Consider the following 19,634-nt stretch of genomic DNA (forward strand, 5'->3'; position numbering starts at 1 on the left):
AAGGTCAGATCGTTGCATCCCTAGTAATCATAAAGTAACCCTAGGTTTGAGGCCACATGCCACAATGACCCACAAACGTCTACAAACCTTCTTCAGTCAGGTGTCGAATATGTATCCCGTTAAATGGCACCTTAACATATCTGAGATCTTTTAAACCTACTTGGCCTCCCAAATGTTTCACCTGATAGGAAGTGTGAAGTTGCTTGTCTTTCACTAAAAAGTAGGCATACTTTGCTCTGACTATCAAGACCCTCTGCTATACCATGCAAGTAAAAACGGATAAAAATATCATGGTTACGGTCAATATGTTTTTCCCAGCCCTGTACGAAGCTGCCTATTGCATATACTGAAGAGAATGAGATTAACCATCAAAAAGTCAATATTCTTAATTTCCTACATGTATGAGAAAGACAGATTGTTAATGATTAAAAGTGAAATTCAACAGGGAAGAATACGTTGATCTAATTTAACAAATATGCGTTTTACTGGAGTACTTCTTGCAAGTTAATTATGTGCAAAGCGCATTGAAGAATTAAAGTGGAAAATTGGAAAGGCAGATCATGTTGAGAGCACTTGTCCTCAGAGTCCAAGATAAAGTCCAGGAGCATCATACTGATGCCTGAAACCTACACAGTTTGACATGTAAGAATATGCAATAATCTTCAAAACTACTGTGACATTAACAGCCGAGTTGCGATCGAGACGGGTCGTAGCGAAAATGCTTTAACATCGCACAAAACGTGCATTATCTGTTTTGTTTTGATTTTTGGTAGCTGCTTCATTAATGAAATGAGTGTGAAAAGAGGGAATGTGTCGGGAAGACGGGAAGACCTTTTGAGCACCCGAAGCTCTTGGAAACATCAGGGATGTGATTTTTGTTTTGTTTTTTGATTTTGTCGGATTTACAGCTCTCTTGGACATTCAACTCCTTTTCATTTCCTGAGATCTGCCTTTTTGAGTTTTCCTCATCACATCCCTGACATCCTGGCTGTAAATATGACAATAAACCTTTTTTTTGTACCTAAATTACCTGTGCTGGTCATTGTTCCTGAAGGCATTTAAAATGAGTGGGACCCGAATAGTTATACAAAAAATGCCAAAAGTCCAGTATATTAATATGTTCATCAATTTATTTTGACATTTTAATAATTGTTTTAGCAACAATTCTGCAAGGATGGTTGTAAATAACATTACAAAGGGCACAAAGGCATGACAAATAATCACTTTAACAAGATACTTAAGTTGCATAGAGACAACTTAAAAGAGTGATCAATAAATACTGTACAGGTATACTTCAATCTGAAAACACCAGTTTTTGTGCATAGCAATACAAAAAAGAGTTAGAAAAATAATTTATTGTATACTTGTCCTCTTCCATCCTTTATGACTGCAGTTATAGGCAGCGGTTGGTGTGTTTATTTATTCTGGAGGTTGGAAAGAAACAGTATGGATCAGATGGCATGACTTGGTATTATTTGGATAAACCATATGCTCTCATCAAATTACATATTTGGTAACAAACCCCAGTCAAAAGAGTTCTCAATGGTCCAAGTTATATACTTACTCGCATAAGCTCCACTTGCTAAATGGCCCGTTGGTGTATTTGTCCCGAGCTCGCACACAGAAAACAAACTTTGGGGCTTTAACATTGACCTCAAACTCAGTTTCCTGAGTGGTGTTCAGCTGTACAAGAGAAGAGATCACACATTAAAGAAAAAGAAATGTGGTCGGCAAATGTATTTTGACATGGATATGGATCTACTGTACGTCATGCACATATGGATTACCATTATGTGGTGGTCACTGTCACAGGATCCTTTCTTGACCACCTTGACATGGAACTGCAGGCCAAAGTAGGTGCAGGGCTTATCCCAGGAGTCGGGGTAGTTCCAGCTGAACACCTTACCGTTACTGGTGCGCAGGTTAGGGAGTCTTTCCGGCCTCACTAAAAACGATTGGGGGGGGAGAGGGAGGAGGGATTGAGTGGAGGATGGTGAAAATGGGAGCATAACAGTACAATGAGAATGATGTGGCAGGATCGTAAAAGAAGGCAAAACAAGACGAAGGGGAATATAGATAAATGGATGAACATGAGGCCACATAATCTCAACTACCATTAACAATCACTCACCAATCTCTCTCAGGTAGAAAGACTTTGAGTAAGCTTCGAGAAGAAAAACGCTGCGTATGTAGATGGTGAGGGACATACGATGCTGTTCCTCTTTGTATGGGCAGCTGGCCTCCTGGCAGTGAATCCCCAAACCATCAGCATCCATCTCGCAGGAAATATTTTCCAAATTACTAGATTGAAGACAAACTGGTTGGTACAATGCCCTCATCTAGAAACAGGATGCAGGATACAGGATCCACTGCTGATTTGAATGAGTCGTCCTCACCGTTCAGCCTTGACCAGGATCACAGAGGCGTGGGGTCTGGACTTTGTTCTTTTCCAGGTGCAGTGGAAGGAGCCTTTATAGTTTGGTGCTGAACAGTGAATGTGACCTGAAGGAACAAAAACACTGTTAGCATATCGTGAGTTTTTCTCTTTGTGTTGAATACTCTTGTGATCAATTTATCTCGATATGTTTGTGTTTCAGAGTACTTTATTTTGCAGGTCCCAACATTTAAACGTCAATAAATCCTTGCACAAAGCTGGAGAAAGGATGATTTTTTTCTGATTGTTTTATTTTGGCTACAGGAATTATACAAATGTATAACCATGACTCTGTCTGTCCACTTGCGTCTTCCCTTTCCATCAATACACTACTTCTGCGTCTTCTTTTGTCCTGTTTCCATTTACATGTGCCCCTCCGTTCATCTTATCTTTTGAATGGTGTCTGCTTTTCGGCAATCTATTGTCTATTTTTCCCCATGTGTCCCAACTCATACCTCTCACCAGGTCCAATTACACAACAAGTCTTTATCTCTCTCTGTCTTTTCTCTCAATGTGTGCCTTCTTTGTTCTCCTCCTTCATCACTACCTCCATCTTTCCTATCTTACCCTGTTCATGGGGCTGTTGTTCAAGTATGACAGTCCTGTTGTCTGGTTTATATTGGATCAGGATCACAGTATGGTTGAGGTAATCTCCGTCTGGACCGAGGTGACAAGTGTAGTTTCCTCCATTCGCCTCCTGCACGAGGACGTTGACCTGGTTCCCCTTCAGAGCTGGCTCAATCTCCTCGCCTGAGACAAGATCAATAGGTCAATGTAACAATGATGCCTCAAAATGACAGAAAAACACCGAAAAATATGACTGAAGAAATGTACTTTTTTTTTTAAATGTCATGTTTTTTAAGATGCATTTGTCCTGCATGAAATCTGCACAGGTACTATTAGAAGTACCAGTGATTGCATAAGCAGTACTAGTTGTAGTAGTAACAGTTGTATTACCATCTTTCTTCCAAACAACAGGCTGGTTTGCATATGCTTCTCCACAGCGCAGAGGAACATTCACCCTAGTGTCCACACCATAAGGCACCCTCAGGACCAGAACTAGTTCAATCAAGGCAAGAAGACACACATTCACACAGACTGACTTGAATACGCATTTACTGCATGTGAGGCAAAGACACAAATAGAGAAGAAGATCCAGTCGAGAAAGGAGAAGCTACCAACCATTATCCATCAGAAACTCTATGTTTTCTTTCTCGCTGACGGAGCTGGAGTAGCACAGTCCAGCATACAGGACCAGAAGCAACAATGCACGCATCTGGAAAAAAAGGACAATAGGGACATGAGAAAGGTTATTTCCTTAAACCTCGACTGCTCTGCTTCTTCTAATATCCTAAAAGGCGGAGACTCTTCAACATGCATTTATAGAATTGTTAAAAAACAAAATAAAACCCCACAGAACCGGAGGCAAAATGTTTTTCACCAACAGGTTAAAACTTGCTGTTTGTCACCCAAATGTAACGAGGGTATTTTTTAACAAGTAGCTATCCCAAAATATAGTGTAGTAGAAAGTACAATATTTTTCTCTGAAAATTAAAGTGGGAAAAATAAAAGGCCTTCTGAAATGTAAATACTCAAAGAAAGCGGCAGTTTTATTTACATATCTTCTTTGGAACACTGAAGAAGTAAAAAATAGACTAATTCACAACAAAACTACTAGGGAACCACTGAAGTAAAGCATACAAGTACCTCTAATGTGCAATTAAGTAATTTTATTACTTGAGTAGAAGTAGTTCTGAGGATGCTGTAAGGAAATGTGCTCCAGTTGAATAATACAATCACCCAATTCAGATGAGTTAGGATTTAAAGAGTTTGCCTGGATTATTGAGAACATTCTCATATCAACAATGTGTCAATTTCTTTCAATAAATGTTTCACTTTAAAATAGAAATATATTAAAAAAAATGTAATAAAGACCTACTATATAAAAATATATATGTATATAACAGTATGTAAAACAAACAAACAGGTTTAGAGATAACCTACAATTAGTATAGTATAACTTACCTTGACAACTGGACTTGATCCCAAATTATTTGTACTGCAAGCTGACCTGATCAGGATGCCAGAGAGGTGAAATTGCTATTCTCAGTAGGTGTTCAGTCTGTCTGCATGAACTCAGCACGCTGTCGCTGTATTTATGTGACACACGACAAAGGTTAAAAAATCCCTGAGACAAAGAGGAACTGCCATGTGCATGCGTGTGCGTGTGCGTGGTTTTAACTTGAGGTCATGATGTTGTCCATTTGGAAACACCAGGACATTGTTTTTTTTTTATGAATTAAGAAGCAAAATAACAGGTCACCACTATGTAGCTTTAAGTTTCCTCTTTCGTTCCACCTGATTCACCCGGTCATGAGGAAGATGACAAAGGGACGAAAGAACAATGCATTATACTACATTCCATTGTGAAATTGTGCTGATGATTGTGCGGCCACACTGACCGTTGTGGAGGAAGTCAGGGACGACACAAGAGACAGAAACCTCTGTGGAAGGGAAGTAGAAAAAATCAAGTGTTGGTGCATGAGTGGGTGGTGGTGTATCACTGAAGCTCAACAGGTACATGGAACATGGTTATGAAAGTACAGGAACGAGAACAAGACAGCAGAGTGTGATGCTATTTCCAATGAAGTGGAAAAGAGAATAGAACCACTGTGATGAATTCAAATTGTTTCATATATGAAGAGTCACATGAGTGATGGCTGGATTTTGTTTGTGAAGGAAATGTCCCATGTAGACAAAGAAATTGGTAAATATCTCATTTGGGAAGTTACCTGTATAGAGCGCTATGATTTATGGAGGACTTTCCATCATTCATTCTGCCCCCAATTTTACCACTAACATTTCACTATGCCAGTGCAGGTATATCTGTAATGAGAGTCAGCAGCACATTTACTATAAGCACAACGCTTTCCTAATTATAGTTATGGAGGTGTCTTTTGATTCAACATTGCTGTGCGCTTGTGAAAGAAGGTAATAGATGACTATTGCTCCAGGTTGGTGTTCGTTGTGGTTTCTGAGCAAAAGTATGTTGCTCAGAAAGACCCCCTAATTAAGACCACACACGTCCCAAATTACAAAATGTATGACAATAAAAACTTTTAGAAAATGTTGTATTATAATAATATTTGTGTACATAGAAAATGAAATTTTGAGATTGATACTCGATCAGGTATGTATAAAGGTACTTCCCAAAAAAGCCCAACTTTTGAGGACTTGACATGTAATGCCACGGTGACCTTCTATTGTGTCCATTTCATGGACAGCGTGACCTTTCACACTCAATAGCATGATCGTGGGCCACTAACTGTCCTTCTTCCTCTCCATTAAAACTCAAGGGCTTAGTTACATAAGTTAAGGCCATACAGCCGTTTACATTACTGATGGCAGACAGCTTGTTAGCACACAGGCTAGTTCAATTCAGATTAGAGAACCCTGTGGTCAGAGCATAGAACACTGAGGTTAGAATTTAGAGCCCTGAGATTAGAGCATAGAACACTGAGGTTATAGCATAGAACCCTGAGATCAGAGCATAGAACACTGAGTCCAGAGCATAGAACCCCAAGATCAGAGAACCCTGAAGTCAGAGCATAGAACCCTGATATCAGAGCATAGAACCCTAAGATTATGGAAACCTGAGGTCAGAGCATAGAACCCTGAGATCAGAGCCTAGAACACTGAGGTTAGAGAATAGAACCCTGAGGTCAGAGCATAGAACTCTGATATTAGATAACCCTGAGATCAGAGAATAGAACCCTGAGGTCAGAGCATAGAACCCTGAGATCAGAGCATAGAACCCTGAAGTTAGAGAATAGGACCCTGAGGTCAGATAACCCTGAGATCAGAGCACAAAACCCTGAGGTCAGATTATAGAACCCTGTGGTCAGAGAATAGAACCTCGAGGTCAGAGAATAGAACCCTGAGATCAGAGAATAGAACCCTGATGTCAGAGCGTAGAACCCTGCGATCAGAGAATAGAACACTGAGGTCAGAGAATATAACCTTGAGGTTAGAGCATAGAACCCTGAGTTTGGAGTTTAGAACCCTGAGATCAGAGAAGCCTGAGGTCTGAGCATAGAACCTTGAGATCAGATCAGAGAACCCTGAGGTCAGAGCATAGAACCCTGAGATTAGAGATTAGTTTAGTTGCATCACTGGCTGGTTGATGTTTGCACATTTGTTCTCAACATGAGAACACCAGTTGGCAGCACTTCATTCAAACTGAACTTTAAACTTGCTTACAGTGGCTTCTTCTTTCTAGACGGCCTCTTTGCATCATAGTGTTTTTTTCAAGAAATATTCCATGTTCTGTCTGGTTGAAATGAGAAGATTTAAAAGAAGGAAATTATAATCAAAGGTGGTGGTGGAGGGGTGGGGAGGGTTTGTAGTTTCATCGACATGTGTGTTGGCCAATATGTCGGTGCAGCATATGTTGAAGGAAGAGGTTCACATTAAGAGTGGAAGGATGGTCAAACATCAGGCCAAAGGTGAAAGATCCACTATGGCATGCCAACTGTAAGAGAATGTAAATTGCAATAATACTGCTATAATGTTTGTTCCACTTCTATATAGAAATATGAACATATTCAAAGCAAATAATTAGACAGAAATTGAGGAATAGAAACAACGATCAATTTGAATTAAAAACATTTTATTTTTAATCAAAATATGCAACTGTGTTTCTGATGTTCTATCCTTTTGCCACACGAATAATTGTGATTGTGTCTTGATCATATACGAACATCCACGCACACATACGCTTATTCACACACACACACACACACACACACACACACACACACACACACACACACACACACACACGCACACACAGGCTGACTTACTACTTAATGTTTATTACACGATTGCTCTGATTGTTCTGTGAAGCAGAGTGAAATAAAGCATCTAATCCAGCGGCAGCTTGGTAACACAACGTCATGTGACTGCAACCTCTCGACAAGAGGGAGGACACTTGTGTTTACTAACTAGCAACCTTTCTGTACAGCGTGGTATACTGGCTTAATCCCCAAAAGACTTGAATAACTGTCACGATTGTTTTAGCATCTTTATTCTTTTACTTCTGAATGGGCCATGTTGAATTGTTTTGTAATGAACATGTATTTATATGTGTATGTATAACCCTGTGGCCTCATAAACAGAACAGTTTTGCCAGAGAGGAGAACTTGAGCGAAAACGGAAACACAGAAACATTTGAACATCAGTGTTGCTCAGAAAACCCTTTATGCCATCGGACATAGTTCTCTTTTTGTTGTTTGGTTTCCATTGGAACAGTTAAAAATACTTCAAAAAGGTCAAAATTTCAACGTGTAAAACCAAAAAGAAGAGTCTTTTCTCAATTCAAGAGTCCTTTTGCTCCGGCAGAGAGCCAACCTCTGCCCGAACAAAGTCCTTCTCAGCAAAAACTAGAAGAGAAGAGAAGATATCAGAAGAGAAGATATCAAAAGAGAAGAGAAGAGAAGATATCAGAAGAGAAGATATCAAAAGAGAAGAGAAGAGATCAAAAGAGAAGAGAAGAGATCAAAAGAGAAAGGTAAGAATCAACTTCAATTCTTGTGTCTCTCTATTGTTATCTTCCTTCTTTCTGAAGGCCAGCCTCCTGGCATGCCCACCTCCAGGCTGCCAGGTTGGGGGGAGTTAATTTTCCACCGGCGTCGGCTCTTGCGACAGTGCTGCCACTCCTTCCGCTGCCACTGGCCCAGAGGCCTCTGGCGTGTGTCCTGTTGTCGACACCGGCTCGGACTGTGGCGGCTGGCTGAGGATGACCTGCACGACATAGTCCCTGGAGATGTTGAGTTGGTCCAAGCGCAGCCTGTCAGTCAGTGGCCGACCTGAGAAAAACCAGCGCTGGATTGCAGCAGGCACACCCTCCTGGCTGTGTAGACGACGCTTCATCATGCCCACCGTGTCCGTGGAACGGACCGCCAGCCGAAGGTCGCGGCCTGTAGAGAGCCGGAGCCGGAGCTGGCACTCGCCTCCTGAGGCGGCGTCGCTGGCGCTGCCCGCTGACGGTTCTGCGGCCCCGGAGTCTGGATCTGAACCGTCAGGCTCATCAGAGCGCTCTTCAATCATGTTGACGGGCGGAGAGAGGCAGTAGACTGGCAGCTGGTATCGATTTCCTAGTTCATCATAGCATTCAGTCAGAGCGCCTGGAAGAATGGGACAATGTGTCAACACTTTTTTCTTTTTACAAAGTCTATTTTTACAGTTGTGACCATCATTCCTATCAGTTACGATAACATAATCTTCAGCTTCATTGAAAGTTTGGTTTGACACAGAACATTTTTCTCTGAGAGTTTAGACAAGTCTATTCTGACATTTCAAAGGAGAAAGTGAGGTTTAAACCCCGCCAAGTTACTTTAGGATTTACTGTAATGATCTACTGTACTTACCGCAGCTATATTCACATTTATTTCTTTATGCATTATATACATATGTACATACAGTATACCAATATAAACAGAACAGTGTGCATGCACAGTTATATTTAGTACACAAGGTAAATGTTTAACTGGGAAGTTCCAATACTAAGCAATTAACAACTGAAGTTAACTTTTCAGGTAAACCCTCAACGTTCCCTTTATTATTTTCCTTTCAAATGAATGGCCTTGATAAGGAGTGCTTTCGGGTGCCTTGCTATGCATGAGCGTGACAACTTTTTGTCACATTTTGTGTTGTATTTAAATTGCTGTTTACTTTTCTAAATTTTCATTATTGCATTCTTAATCTAAAAGTCAAACACTCGCAGAACTTTTTCTATTCAACAAAGCCGAAGCCTGAACTCCTATTCACATTTCGCTGTCATAAGATGAAATGGAGAAATGAGAGTCAGACTCAATAGAAAAACAAAGACTGAGGAAAGAGGAGTGAAAGCAGGAGAAACTTTAAAATACATTATGCCACTTTTGACCGACTGTGATTCAGGCACAGAGTAGAGAGTTGGATGTGAAAGGGAAAAATAAGATGCAGTGAAGAGGTCACAGGATTCCACAAACAGAAACGTAATCCAGTGGTGTTTGCAGGGGGGGATCCCAAAGGGTCCGCAAGGGGATTTCAGACAGGTCACCCTGCATAATAGTTTGTCACTACTTTGCCCACCTGAAAACACCAAGTAGTTTTATTGTGGTAATGGCTGTTTTGCTGGCCTTCTGTTTGTTTTTTTAACCCTTACAAGTTATATACAATTGTGAATCAAAATTCATCCCAGATGTTTTCTCTTTTTATTGGTTTTGAAAAGATTGTAACATTGTTGCCCCTTCAGAAAACATTTGGAGCAAATAATTAAAGACCAGGGAGAGAATTCTCCTCACAAAAGTCTTTTCTGTAAATAATTAAAAGGTTTAAAGTCTTGTATCGTTTTATGACTTAAACTGAGGTACGAGCTGCTTGAGAGAGACAGTGAATGTTGTGGTAAGTGAGACTGAGATGAGTCAGCAGAAACCCACAGGATGTTGCTTTCTGCTCGACAGAGTGAATGTGAGACAGAATGAGAGCTTCGCTCGCTTGTTTCTAAAACTGAAATGTGTGGTAATGTGGGTAGAAAGTGTGCAGCGCCTTATAACAATAGCATTCACCAAAAAACCCTCGGTGTGAAAAGAAATACAGAAGTTATTTCAAATCAAACAACCAAAAAACTCCTTTAACCGCCATCGTTTCCTATCACAGACCCTCTTCGTCACGCTCTATTACACACTCCTCTCTGGTGTGAAGCATAACTATTTAACTACCACTACAACCTCTGCTACCTCCTGCCTTTAGCTGTAAGCCCATTAATTTAGGCCTTTTAAACATCAGATCCCTAAGTAATAAGTCAGAGACGTTTTTATCATCAGAGACATGGTCATCTCAGGGAGACTGTAGTTCTTTCATTGAAACAACCCTCCAGATTGTACACATCTCCATCAACCCCGGCTGTCGGGAAAGGTAAGGTAGTTATCTACAGAAGAGTATATAAATGCAATCCCACTTTACAAAGCTGTTTACTTTGTTTGAACATCTTGGTTTTAGAGTAAAGTTCCAGTGGTCATATAAATCAGCGGTTCTCAACTGGTCTGGCTCCAGGACTCACCATCACCCCTTAATGACAAGCTGCGACCCAAATCGAGGAACATTTTCAACTTCTCAAATTTATTTAATGAAAAGATGGTGCAGTTTGAACCTGAGATAGTACAGAATATGTATGCCAACACAAAAACAAGTTTAATGATGAACCAAAACGAGCAGCTGGTGGCGATGCTATAGGGAACTATTCCTGTGTACACTCAATTAGCTGCATTTTAATGAAAAACCCCAAAGTGTATCTTTAGGACACGAGGTATTACAACATACATAACAATTCAGAATCTTCAGCTATTTTTAAACAGACTCAACAGCTTTCATGCACAAACAAGTTCAACAACTAAGAAGTAGTTTCAAAAAGACTCAAATTACCTAACTTTAACACAGAGAGCTCCTCTCATGTTTCATCTTCAGCTCATCTAATCATTCCAATACACAGATATTTCACAGCGACACGGCCATCTGGAAGGAAGTTAAGTGGTGAGCGAGAGTTGTGTGAAAATCGCAAACGCTGCTGTGTTTCATGTTTGTATCATAACATCGACTTGTATATCGATGTCTTTAATCTTCCGGTTTCCCTTTTTTAATAATGAACATAGACTATCGCCACCTGCTGGTACGGAGTTATTTCCTCTCACGCAGGCGCAGAACGTTCATGCTAGTTCGCCGTTGTCGGCAGTCTTTACGGTGCTTTCAAGTGAAACTTTTTTTGGCAAGACACAGGCAATGTGAGGCTGTCGGCCTTTGTTGCTGTGTCTGGGCCTTAAAATTCCTTTCACGTAACAGTGACTTAATATCTGTATAACAAGATAAATGTTACACGTGGTTCACTGACATTCTATAAACATGATTTGGATATGATTCCCTCAGTATATCTCACTTGCTCTTCTGCAGTTGGCTCCACGTGAATCCTAATGGGTTCCAGGTGGTGCTAATGTCTTTTGGCTTTTCATTAAACAACGAGTGTTTAGATTGGGGGTGTGGGATCAGCCGTTGCACCGAGTTCAAGACATTACATGGAGCAAGAAAACATTTGTTTACAGTAAAAAGTCTTTGTTGCTGCAGAGCACTTTTGCGTGGCCACCCAAAAAGGACTGAAACATAGGCTGATGACGATGTGATTCAGTAGAGATGACGTTTTCATTTGTTGAAGGTTGGAAAACATCCAGCATGTTGACCAACAGCTGATGCAAATGGATCTAATCTTCTGCTTCACAGAGAAACTTTTCAAGACCGCAGATCAAGTTGGTCACCAAGCCAATTAGACGCTCTGAAGGAGCCCATCAATTGATGCATCTCTAATGAGTGAAAAGTGTCCATAGTGAATACAGGGGGAGTTAAAAAAACAACTAAATACTCAACTCCATTTACTGAATGGCAACAATAAAGTCTGCACTGTATGTTCTAGTACAGTAGTAATGTTTCAGGATCATTGATAAAAAGCTTAATTGTTTGCCATGCTAGCAGCGTGGCTTTAGGGATGGTAATGTTTGCCAATCGGTCCACCGCTTTGGTTCAGACTATTGAATACAACTATTGGATAGATTGCCATGAAACATTATGTGCAGACATTCACAGATAAACACTATTAATTTAATTTTTAGAATATGTTATGCTTCTGATTTAATGATAATATAATAATAGCATAATTATGCAAGTACACACTTTCAAAGTGCAATATAAACTGATTTCTTCAAACATTGTGAAAGAATATTCTAAATAGATAAAAGACTTGAGAATGAAACCACACAACCAAAACTAAAATGAAATGGGCTCTCTGGCTCTGTTCAACAAAATGTGCAATGCCAAAGTATTATAATGGTAGGGAAAACCCTGTCTGTTGGCTAAAATATCCTTATGTAGACCAACACGTGTTTAAACACAACAGGCCATGTCGAGTTCAGCAGAAATGAGTAACGTCATGTCCATATGTCACATGATAAGTCGATAGCGTAATTGTCAGACAGGCCTAATGAATCCTGATGTCGTTGGTGATTCCCTGACTTTTCCATCTTGTGCCACCGTGCCACCACATATGTCCCAATTATTGGATGGACTGCCATGAACTTATATGCCATGTCAAAATTCATGTTCTTCTCAGGATGATTTGTAATCACGTTACGGATACCCTGACTTTTCTTCTTGCACCATCAAGTGAAAATTATTATTTGTCCATTAAAAAATACCCAACAGCCTCAGCGGTACTTTGTGTTTAGCGCTGATTAGAAAAAACGAAGATGTTTAACACAGTAAACATTACACCTACATTACACATGCTAAATATCAGCTCGTTAGCCTCATCAATGTGGGAATTTTAGCATGCCAACATTAGTTTTTAGCTCAAAGCACCACTGTACCCAGTTGAGCAAAAAAAGAGCAATAGAAAAGGCTGTGAGTGATGAAAACATTGAAGTGAGCTTGCTGCTCTTTGTACGGGAATGCTGGATTGGCGAAACGGTGACATCAGGCCTGGGGAATCCACAGCTGCAGCACATCGGGATCTGATCTGACCTGGCCAAACTAGTAAAGGGAAAGGAGCACTGCCTATGTTTAGATGCGAGGAAAGCCTGTCTGTTGGTAACTGCTAAAGCAAAATCCTTCTCAGGTAGAGCTGACCTTGAGAATTAGTGTAACTTTTGGCCTACTGAAAGAATAGATCTGTCTCCCTCGGGTTTTCTGCAGAGGAGTTCGCCCAGCCGTTACAAAATATTTGGGAATAGTCCAAAGTAAGTTTCTGCTCACCACCATGTTATCTATTGACTTTTGACAGAGCCAGTGTGGTGTTTTATATCAAAACAAGGCAGTAATCTCACTCTGTTTCAACATAGCAATAATCAATATTCCATCCACCTGTAGGGTGTGTATATGGCGGTACGATATGCATCATACAGAGGTTACAGTTTAATATTGCGATATAGTGCGGTACTGTAAGCAAATTGGTATATTGCAATTTTTTTATTTAATTCGAGGAAAACTGCCATAGAATAAAGAACACACCACAATGTGCATAAACTCTAAGAAACAATATTTACTTTTTGGATGGAATCAGAACAGTGAGATCTGCATTTGCAGTTATCACAGTCCCAGTAAAACCAGACATCTTGACTGATTTATATATATATATATATATATTTATATATATATATATATATATATATATATATATATATATATATATATATATATATATATATATAAGTTTGGAGGGACAAGTACAATAGAGAATGCCACCAAAGAGACACTATGTATCACCACCCAAAACAATATCTTAACAAGAGGAAGATAACAATTCGGCCCTGCTGATGCCCCTCCTCTTCCTCCTTCTGCTGACATGGATCGTGGTTATCTGGATCGTGGACCATGCCTACTACTCATTATATGAATCATTTCTGTGAGAGGGATCCTTCTCTGTTGCTCTCCCGAAGGTTTCTTCCCTTTTTCCCTGTGAAAGGGTTTTTACTATCTTTATTGGGTGTGTTTTTCCTGATCCTATGTGACGTCCTAGGACAGGAATGTTATGTGTACAGATTGTAAAGCCCTCTGAGGCAAATTTGTATTTGTGATGTTGGGCTATATAAAATAAACTGAATTGAAATTCCTTTCCTCAGTTGACGTAATATGGCTGTGTAAATTACACAAATTAGGAAAGCCTGCACAAGCGCCTGATAAATACCATGTGGAGTTGTTGAGCTTCTTGAATCTGAGCCAACTGTATTGATTGGTTTCTATGTGAATGCCCTCCAGTAAGTTCTAGAGGATACACTATCTGTATATGTACCTGAAGGATGACTTCATTACATCCTACCAAGGACACGCCTCTTTTAATGTATTATTTATTGATTCCTCATACGGTACAGTGTATACCTCCTAACAGCTTCAGTCTGAACTCTTCAATGCGGTCATTGAGATATACTTAGGGACTCAGCATCTGCAACTCCTTTTAACTGCTGGCTGAATACTGTAAATGCTTGTTGTTGCTTGGAATCAGGTCCATATCGATTAAACCCTCAATCATTGTGTACAGAAGCCACTCACCCAAACAGAAAAGAGTAGTCATGTGTGGCAAAGTTTACTTCCGGTTTATGAAACTTCAACATCAGATAACACTTGAAACTATGGAGGACGCATAAGCTACTTCCTGGAGAAGCTTTCTTTCGTCCCTTAGCTTCTCAATTCAAACTCTGAACTCGCAGGGATGTATGTCGTGGACGTAGATGCATGAGCTTAAGATGAATGTTTTATTGCTTCAACATTTCAAGCAAGACAAACATGGAGGTTGTTCTGAAGCTAACCACCAAAATCTGTGTTTGAGGCCAGTTTTTTATACGTGCAGTTGCAACATCATGTTTCCTTTGCTTTATTTATTTATTACTTTTTGGGACAAAAGATTTTGATTACACTTTCACATTTAAATCTAATTATTAGACATTTGCATCCAAAGAAGACTTTAAAAGAACGTTATTTTCCACCTGAATTCAGTGTGTTTTCATTTTGCCCGTCTGCTATCTGTTAAAACGTGTAATATACAGTATATTACTCTTCTACTCTGGAATGCAACGGCAACATTTCTGAAAGATTTTCACAGGTTGCCAGTGTCGTGTGTGTGGGCAGCAGCATGACAGCCCCCCAAAGTGAAGCCAAATCATCTGGATCTGTTACCATAGGAAGTGCTTGATTTGATATGCAGCAGAGTTTTCTGAATGGAGCACGCCTTTTAAACATCTGCAGTTGTTGCAATCGCAATTTAATCATGGATGCAAAAACTGGGATCTGGCACACAAAAATAAGATCTGCAGCTTCCAGAAAAGCCTCAAACTCTTCAGAAATTCTCTACAGCTGAGTTCCTGAGTTTTAGTTTCTCTCGAGAACCATAAAAAAGGGAGTTGAAATTCTTCAGGTAGTAATCATCAGTACCTCGAGCAGTATTTCATGGAGAGTAAAACAAACACAATGAGGTATCTGCTACATCTACCACTGTGGAAATGTGTGTTACCGTGCGGCAGTGTGATGCTGGCCCCGTCGAGGATGGCCTGAGCCAGCAGGTGGTCATTGCTCTCAAAGGCGCTGGCCGCGGCCCGCAGCGCATCCCAGATCTCCTTCCGGCCCTCGAATGCTGGCGCCGTGTCCCAGAACTCATCTCTCTTGCTGCGCAGCTGGCCCTCAGTCATCGGGTAGTCACTTTTCCATTTAGGCCGTTCTCTCTTCAGGGGCTGGTTACGCCCTAGAGTCACTGGGAAGGGGGGTGAGAGAGGAAAGGAGAGATGGAGAGAAAAGAAAGATAGAGGAAGACAGGAGGGTGGGAGGGGATAGGAAGGAGAAAAAGATACAGAGTATGAATGTGAGGGTGGGGTAAATGGAAAGATGTGGGGAAAGAAAGAAAAATGGGGATAATAGAGTAGGGGGAGGGGGAGAACAAAAACAGAAACAAAGGGCGATGTAGGGAAGAGAAAGTAGATAGACGAGGAGTGGAAGATGAAAGTCAGAGAGAGAGAGAAGGTGGGGGAATACACAGAGGATGAAAAGGAGAAGTAGGGATGAAGAGTAAAGGAGAAAGAAGGAATAACAACAGTTAGGATTCATCTGAAACAAAGCATCAGAAGACAGCTCACAACTAAACTCAGATGACACATTAAACATGAGCCTACACCATCATGTTATATATACATGGAACAAACAGACTGAGAAGAACCGGAGCTAGAAGTGTTGTGTTACTCAACTCAGTTACATGGTTATGGTTATAGCATCTAACAGTGCTCCATCTGCAGCAGAATGGCTGATGAATAACACCATCTGGATCAACACCGAAGGGGACAACAGGTACGGGACAGTGTGTGTGTGTGTGCGTGCAACACAGAGACCGAGGAGAGGATGACGGATCAAGGTGTTGAGTTACACCTGCTGCTGGTACACATGTTCTCGGATGATTACGTGACACAGTCCGATAACACCAACCTTCAACTGACTGTTTGTAGTAAATAGGAGCTCTAACTGAAAGACTGTTTACACTTACATTTACCTATTCTCTTTTTTGGTTGTGTATAATGCCATAATTAACTAGTATACAAGACATGCAAACTGTACAAAAGTATTCTCTTTTTAAAATGGCTCATAAAACCACCAGATTATTGTATTTAATCGAGGGACGAGGGGAAATGAGGTCCTTGGTTGACAAAATAAGCAACTTAAGTTGTGTGTGGGGGGAAGTTTAGATGTCTCAGCAGTAAACTCGAAAAGTTAATAGCACGACACATGGCTATGAAAAACAGCAGCAGCAGCTCATACAGACTCAAACACAGAATATGTACAATAAAATGTGTGTAATAGTGATCTGCCAGAAACACCTGCCTGAAACCATTTGTACTTGTTACCACCAACTTCACTGCTTTCTTCTTTTTAGACTATTCTTATTGCAGGTTATCATTAAACCATTTTTCAGACAATGAAAACTTTATAGTGGCGTAAAGAACACAAATAAATAAAAATAAAACACACAAATAAGTAGATATATATACAGCTACCACTATTACAGGGTTATTATTGTTGACCATGTATTCCACACCTTCTCCCGCCCTCAGACCTCTTATATATTTCAACACCGGTACCCATGGCTTATCAAACACTCGCCACCTTCCTACATTCTTGAATTTAAGCTTTCCACATTGACTATTCGTCCGTTTGTTCACTTTTGCATTAACCTACTTTCCAGCTCCTCCATCTGCAGATAATTTACAAATGTAGTTATGAACACGAGTCTATTTGCCTTTCTTTCATTAATTCCCAGAAAAAAATAGTGATGGGCCAGTCAGTATGTGTAAAAGATGATTTTGTACCAAGGTACCATCATGCTTGAACTAGATAAACCTAGTTATCACACTTGCTTTGGTGGAAACAGATACATTTGAACATGTGTGTTTGGGTCTAACGTCCTTGTGTCTGTCCTCATCAAGCAGGGAGTCAAGTAACAGCTGCTTGTCTGCATCTTGTTTTAACAGGCACAGCTTCTTGTTACTCCGAACGCAGATAAAGGGATCTCTGAAACCTGTGTATGTGACATCTAGACGTCCGGGAAGTCGGGGAGATAGCCGAACGTGTCGTCATGGCGGATGCAAATGGAAAAAAGGAAGTCATTAAGGAAACCAGGCTATAGCTCAGCATCACAAAGTGCTCAGTCCCCACCCCCCAACCCGCCATATCTTCCAATCTGGGATTAAAATAACTCACTGACCAGAAGTGGAACCCCCTTTTCAGACCAGACAAGCAGGAAACTACAGTACAAAGTTGTCTACAGCACCGTAGCTTGAACAATTAAAAGTAACAAAAGATCTACTGGTAAAAAGCAGTGTACCCTATGAATATGTGTTGTTATTAGGGTATAACATGTCCCATAACCTTAGGCATTGCATGCACTAGTTTATTGCTTAATAAATACAATAAACTTAATCTAGTCTGAACTACTCTTCTCATAGTTGATTAACAACATGGTGCTTATTGCGTTAGGGCCTTGATCTCCAAAGAACCACGGTTAAAAACACACATCCTTCATCATAAGGGTGAAGCACCCCTTTAACTTTTGACACCTCATCATCATCATCATCATCATCATCATCATCATCATCCTTTCTCCCAAAGACTTTACAGCACTAAACATGCCCCAACGCCTCGCTTACACAACTCAATAAAAAGAATAAAAAAAACGCTTCTGACATCCCCCCCCCCAAGTGCTGCGCGCGTTCAGAAACCAGTCCGGACATGATTACAAACAGACCGCATCCCTCCCTTGCAAGCCATCGCCGTCTGTGACCCATATTTGTTATGCATAAAAGCTAGCAAGCTAACGAGGCTACATTTTAGCCGGCTAGCTCCGTCAAAAGCCAAAGAACAAAAGGCAGCGTCGCACACGAAACACCCCCCAGTGTATAAAGTAGCGACGAGGCGTCGTCTCTTGCTCCACGGCCCCGCTGGGTGGAGGCAGATACTCGGGAGGGCTGCCGTGTGTGTCTTCCTCTGTCTGGCTCGGCTATAAAGGAAGGGAAGAAGACCTCCAGCCAGGACAACATGTAAAAAAGCCCACAGGAAGCCCCCCTAAAGAAATTAAAATAAAAGCCAAGCTCGTGCGCACTACAACGCGTTGCTAAGCCCCGTGAGTTACCTCCGGTGCCGTCCGAGTTCTCGTTCAAGCTGCCCGAGGAGTCGTGGTGGCTCCCGACACAGCCACCCATGGATGTTTCGGCAGAGAAGCCCGGGCTAGGTAGCTCACCCCCCGGCCCACAGCTAGAGCTACATCCACTAGCCCCTCTCTCGCTCCCTCTCTCTCTCTCTCTTCCCCCCTCCCCTTCTTTCCTTCCTTCCCTGCCGTCCTTTCTCCTCGTTTCCTCCCGTCCTTCCTTGTCTCCTTCCCTCCTCCTCTCAGCCTTGGCGGGGCGCAGCAGGCCCCCTCATCTTCATCGGTGGGGAAGGCGGAGAGAGAAAGAGCCACAGAGAGGCTCAAATCGGTACAAGGTGACCGAGAGAGGATTGAAGGAGAGGGGGAGAACGGAGGAAGAGAGGAGAGAGAACAAAGGAGGAGTGAACTGTTACATAGAGAGGATGCAGTCTCCTTTGGGGCAGCAAATGTTTTAGACTTTAGACTCAGTTGATGATAATGTTTTTTGACACATGTGCTTGGCTCTTGTGTGTGCGTGTGTGTGTGTGTGTGTGTGTGTGTGTGTGTGTGTGTGTGTGTGTGTGTGTTTGTCTGTGCAGAGAAGCTGTTTGCTTTCCTGAAGAAGACGCAAATCACGTCACCTTATTTGTGAATGTCAAGGAAGCCCCCTGCTGTTAGCTACTGTTGGATTTTACATTCATGTCAACAGAAGGCTGGTCTTATATTCTATTCTATCTTGGATAGTAGTGCCTTTTTCTCTCTCTCTCTCTCTCTCTCTCTCTCTCTCTCTCTCTCTCTCTCTCTCTCTCTCTCACACACACACACACACACACACACACACACACACACTCTAAATCTGTTTCGTACTGTAGGTTGATATAATTCACAACACAGTGAAACAGTGTTGTTGTGCTATTCTCATGCATGGTAGGGGAGATTTATTTATCTTTTTTGTCAATATGA

The 19,634-nt window shown here is 41.2% G+C and overlaps 2 protein-coding genes across 2 annotated transcripts; both read right to left on the reverse strand.

The window, feature by feature from the left end:
• Positions 1–1,560: 1,560 nt before the first annotated feature.
• Positions 1,561–3,710, reverse strand: il12bb (interleukin 12B, b; the record flags this gene model as incomplete). Its single annotated transcript, XM_079237870.1, has 7 exons — positions 1,561–1,683; positions 1,788–1,945; positions 2,132–2,301; positions 2,397–2,502; positions 3,002–3,184; positions 3,392–3,493; positions 3,617–3,710. 7 exons carry the CDS (start codon positions 3,708–3,710, stop codon positions 1,561–1,563), a joined length of 936 nt encoding a protein of 311 aa, XP_079093996.1.
• Positions 3,711–7,097: 3,387 nt separating this feature from the next.
• ubtd2 (ubiquitin domain containing 2) lies at positions 7,098–18,800 on the reverse strand. The gene is made up of 3 exons (XM_079237439.1): positions 18,678–18,800; positions 15,522–15,758; positions 7,098–8,619 (listed from the first exon to the last, which is right to left on the reverse strand). The coding sequence occupies exons 1-3, from the start codon at positions 18,745–18,747 to the stop codon at positions 8,108–8,110; spliced, it is 819 nt and encodes a 272-aa protein (XP_079093565.1). The 5' UTR covers positions 18,748–18,800; the 3' UTR covers positions 7,098–8,107.
• Between the last annotated feature and the right edge of the window lie 834 nt (positions 18,801–19,634).

The sequence above is a fragment of the Taurulus bubalis genome (genome assembly GCF_910589615.1).
Source record: "Taurulus bubalis genome assembly, chromosome: 2".
Lineage (NCBI taxonomy): Eukaryota > Metazoa > Chordata > Actinopteri > Perciformes > Cottidae > Taurulus > Taurulus bubalis.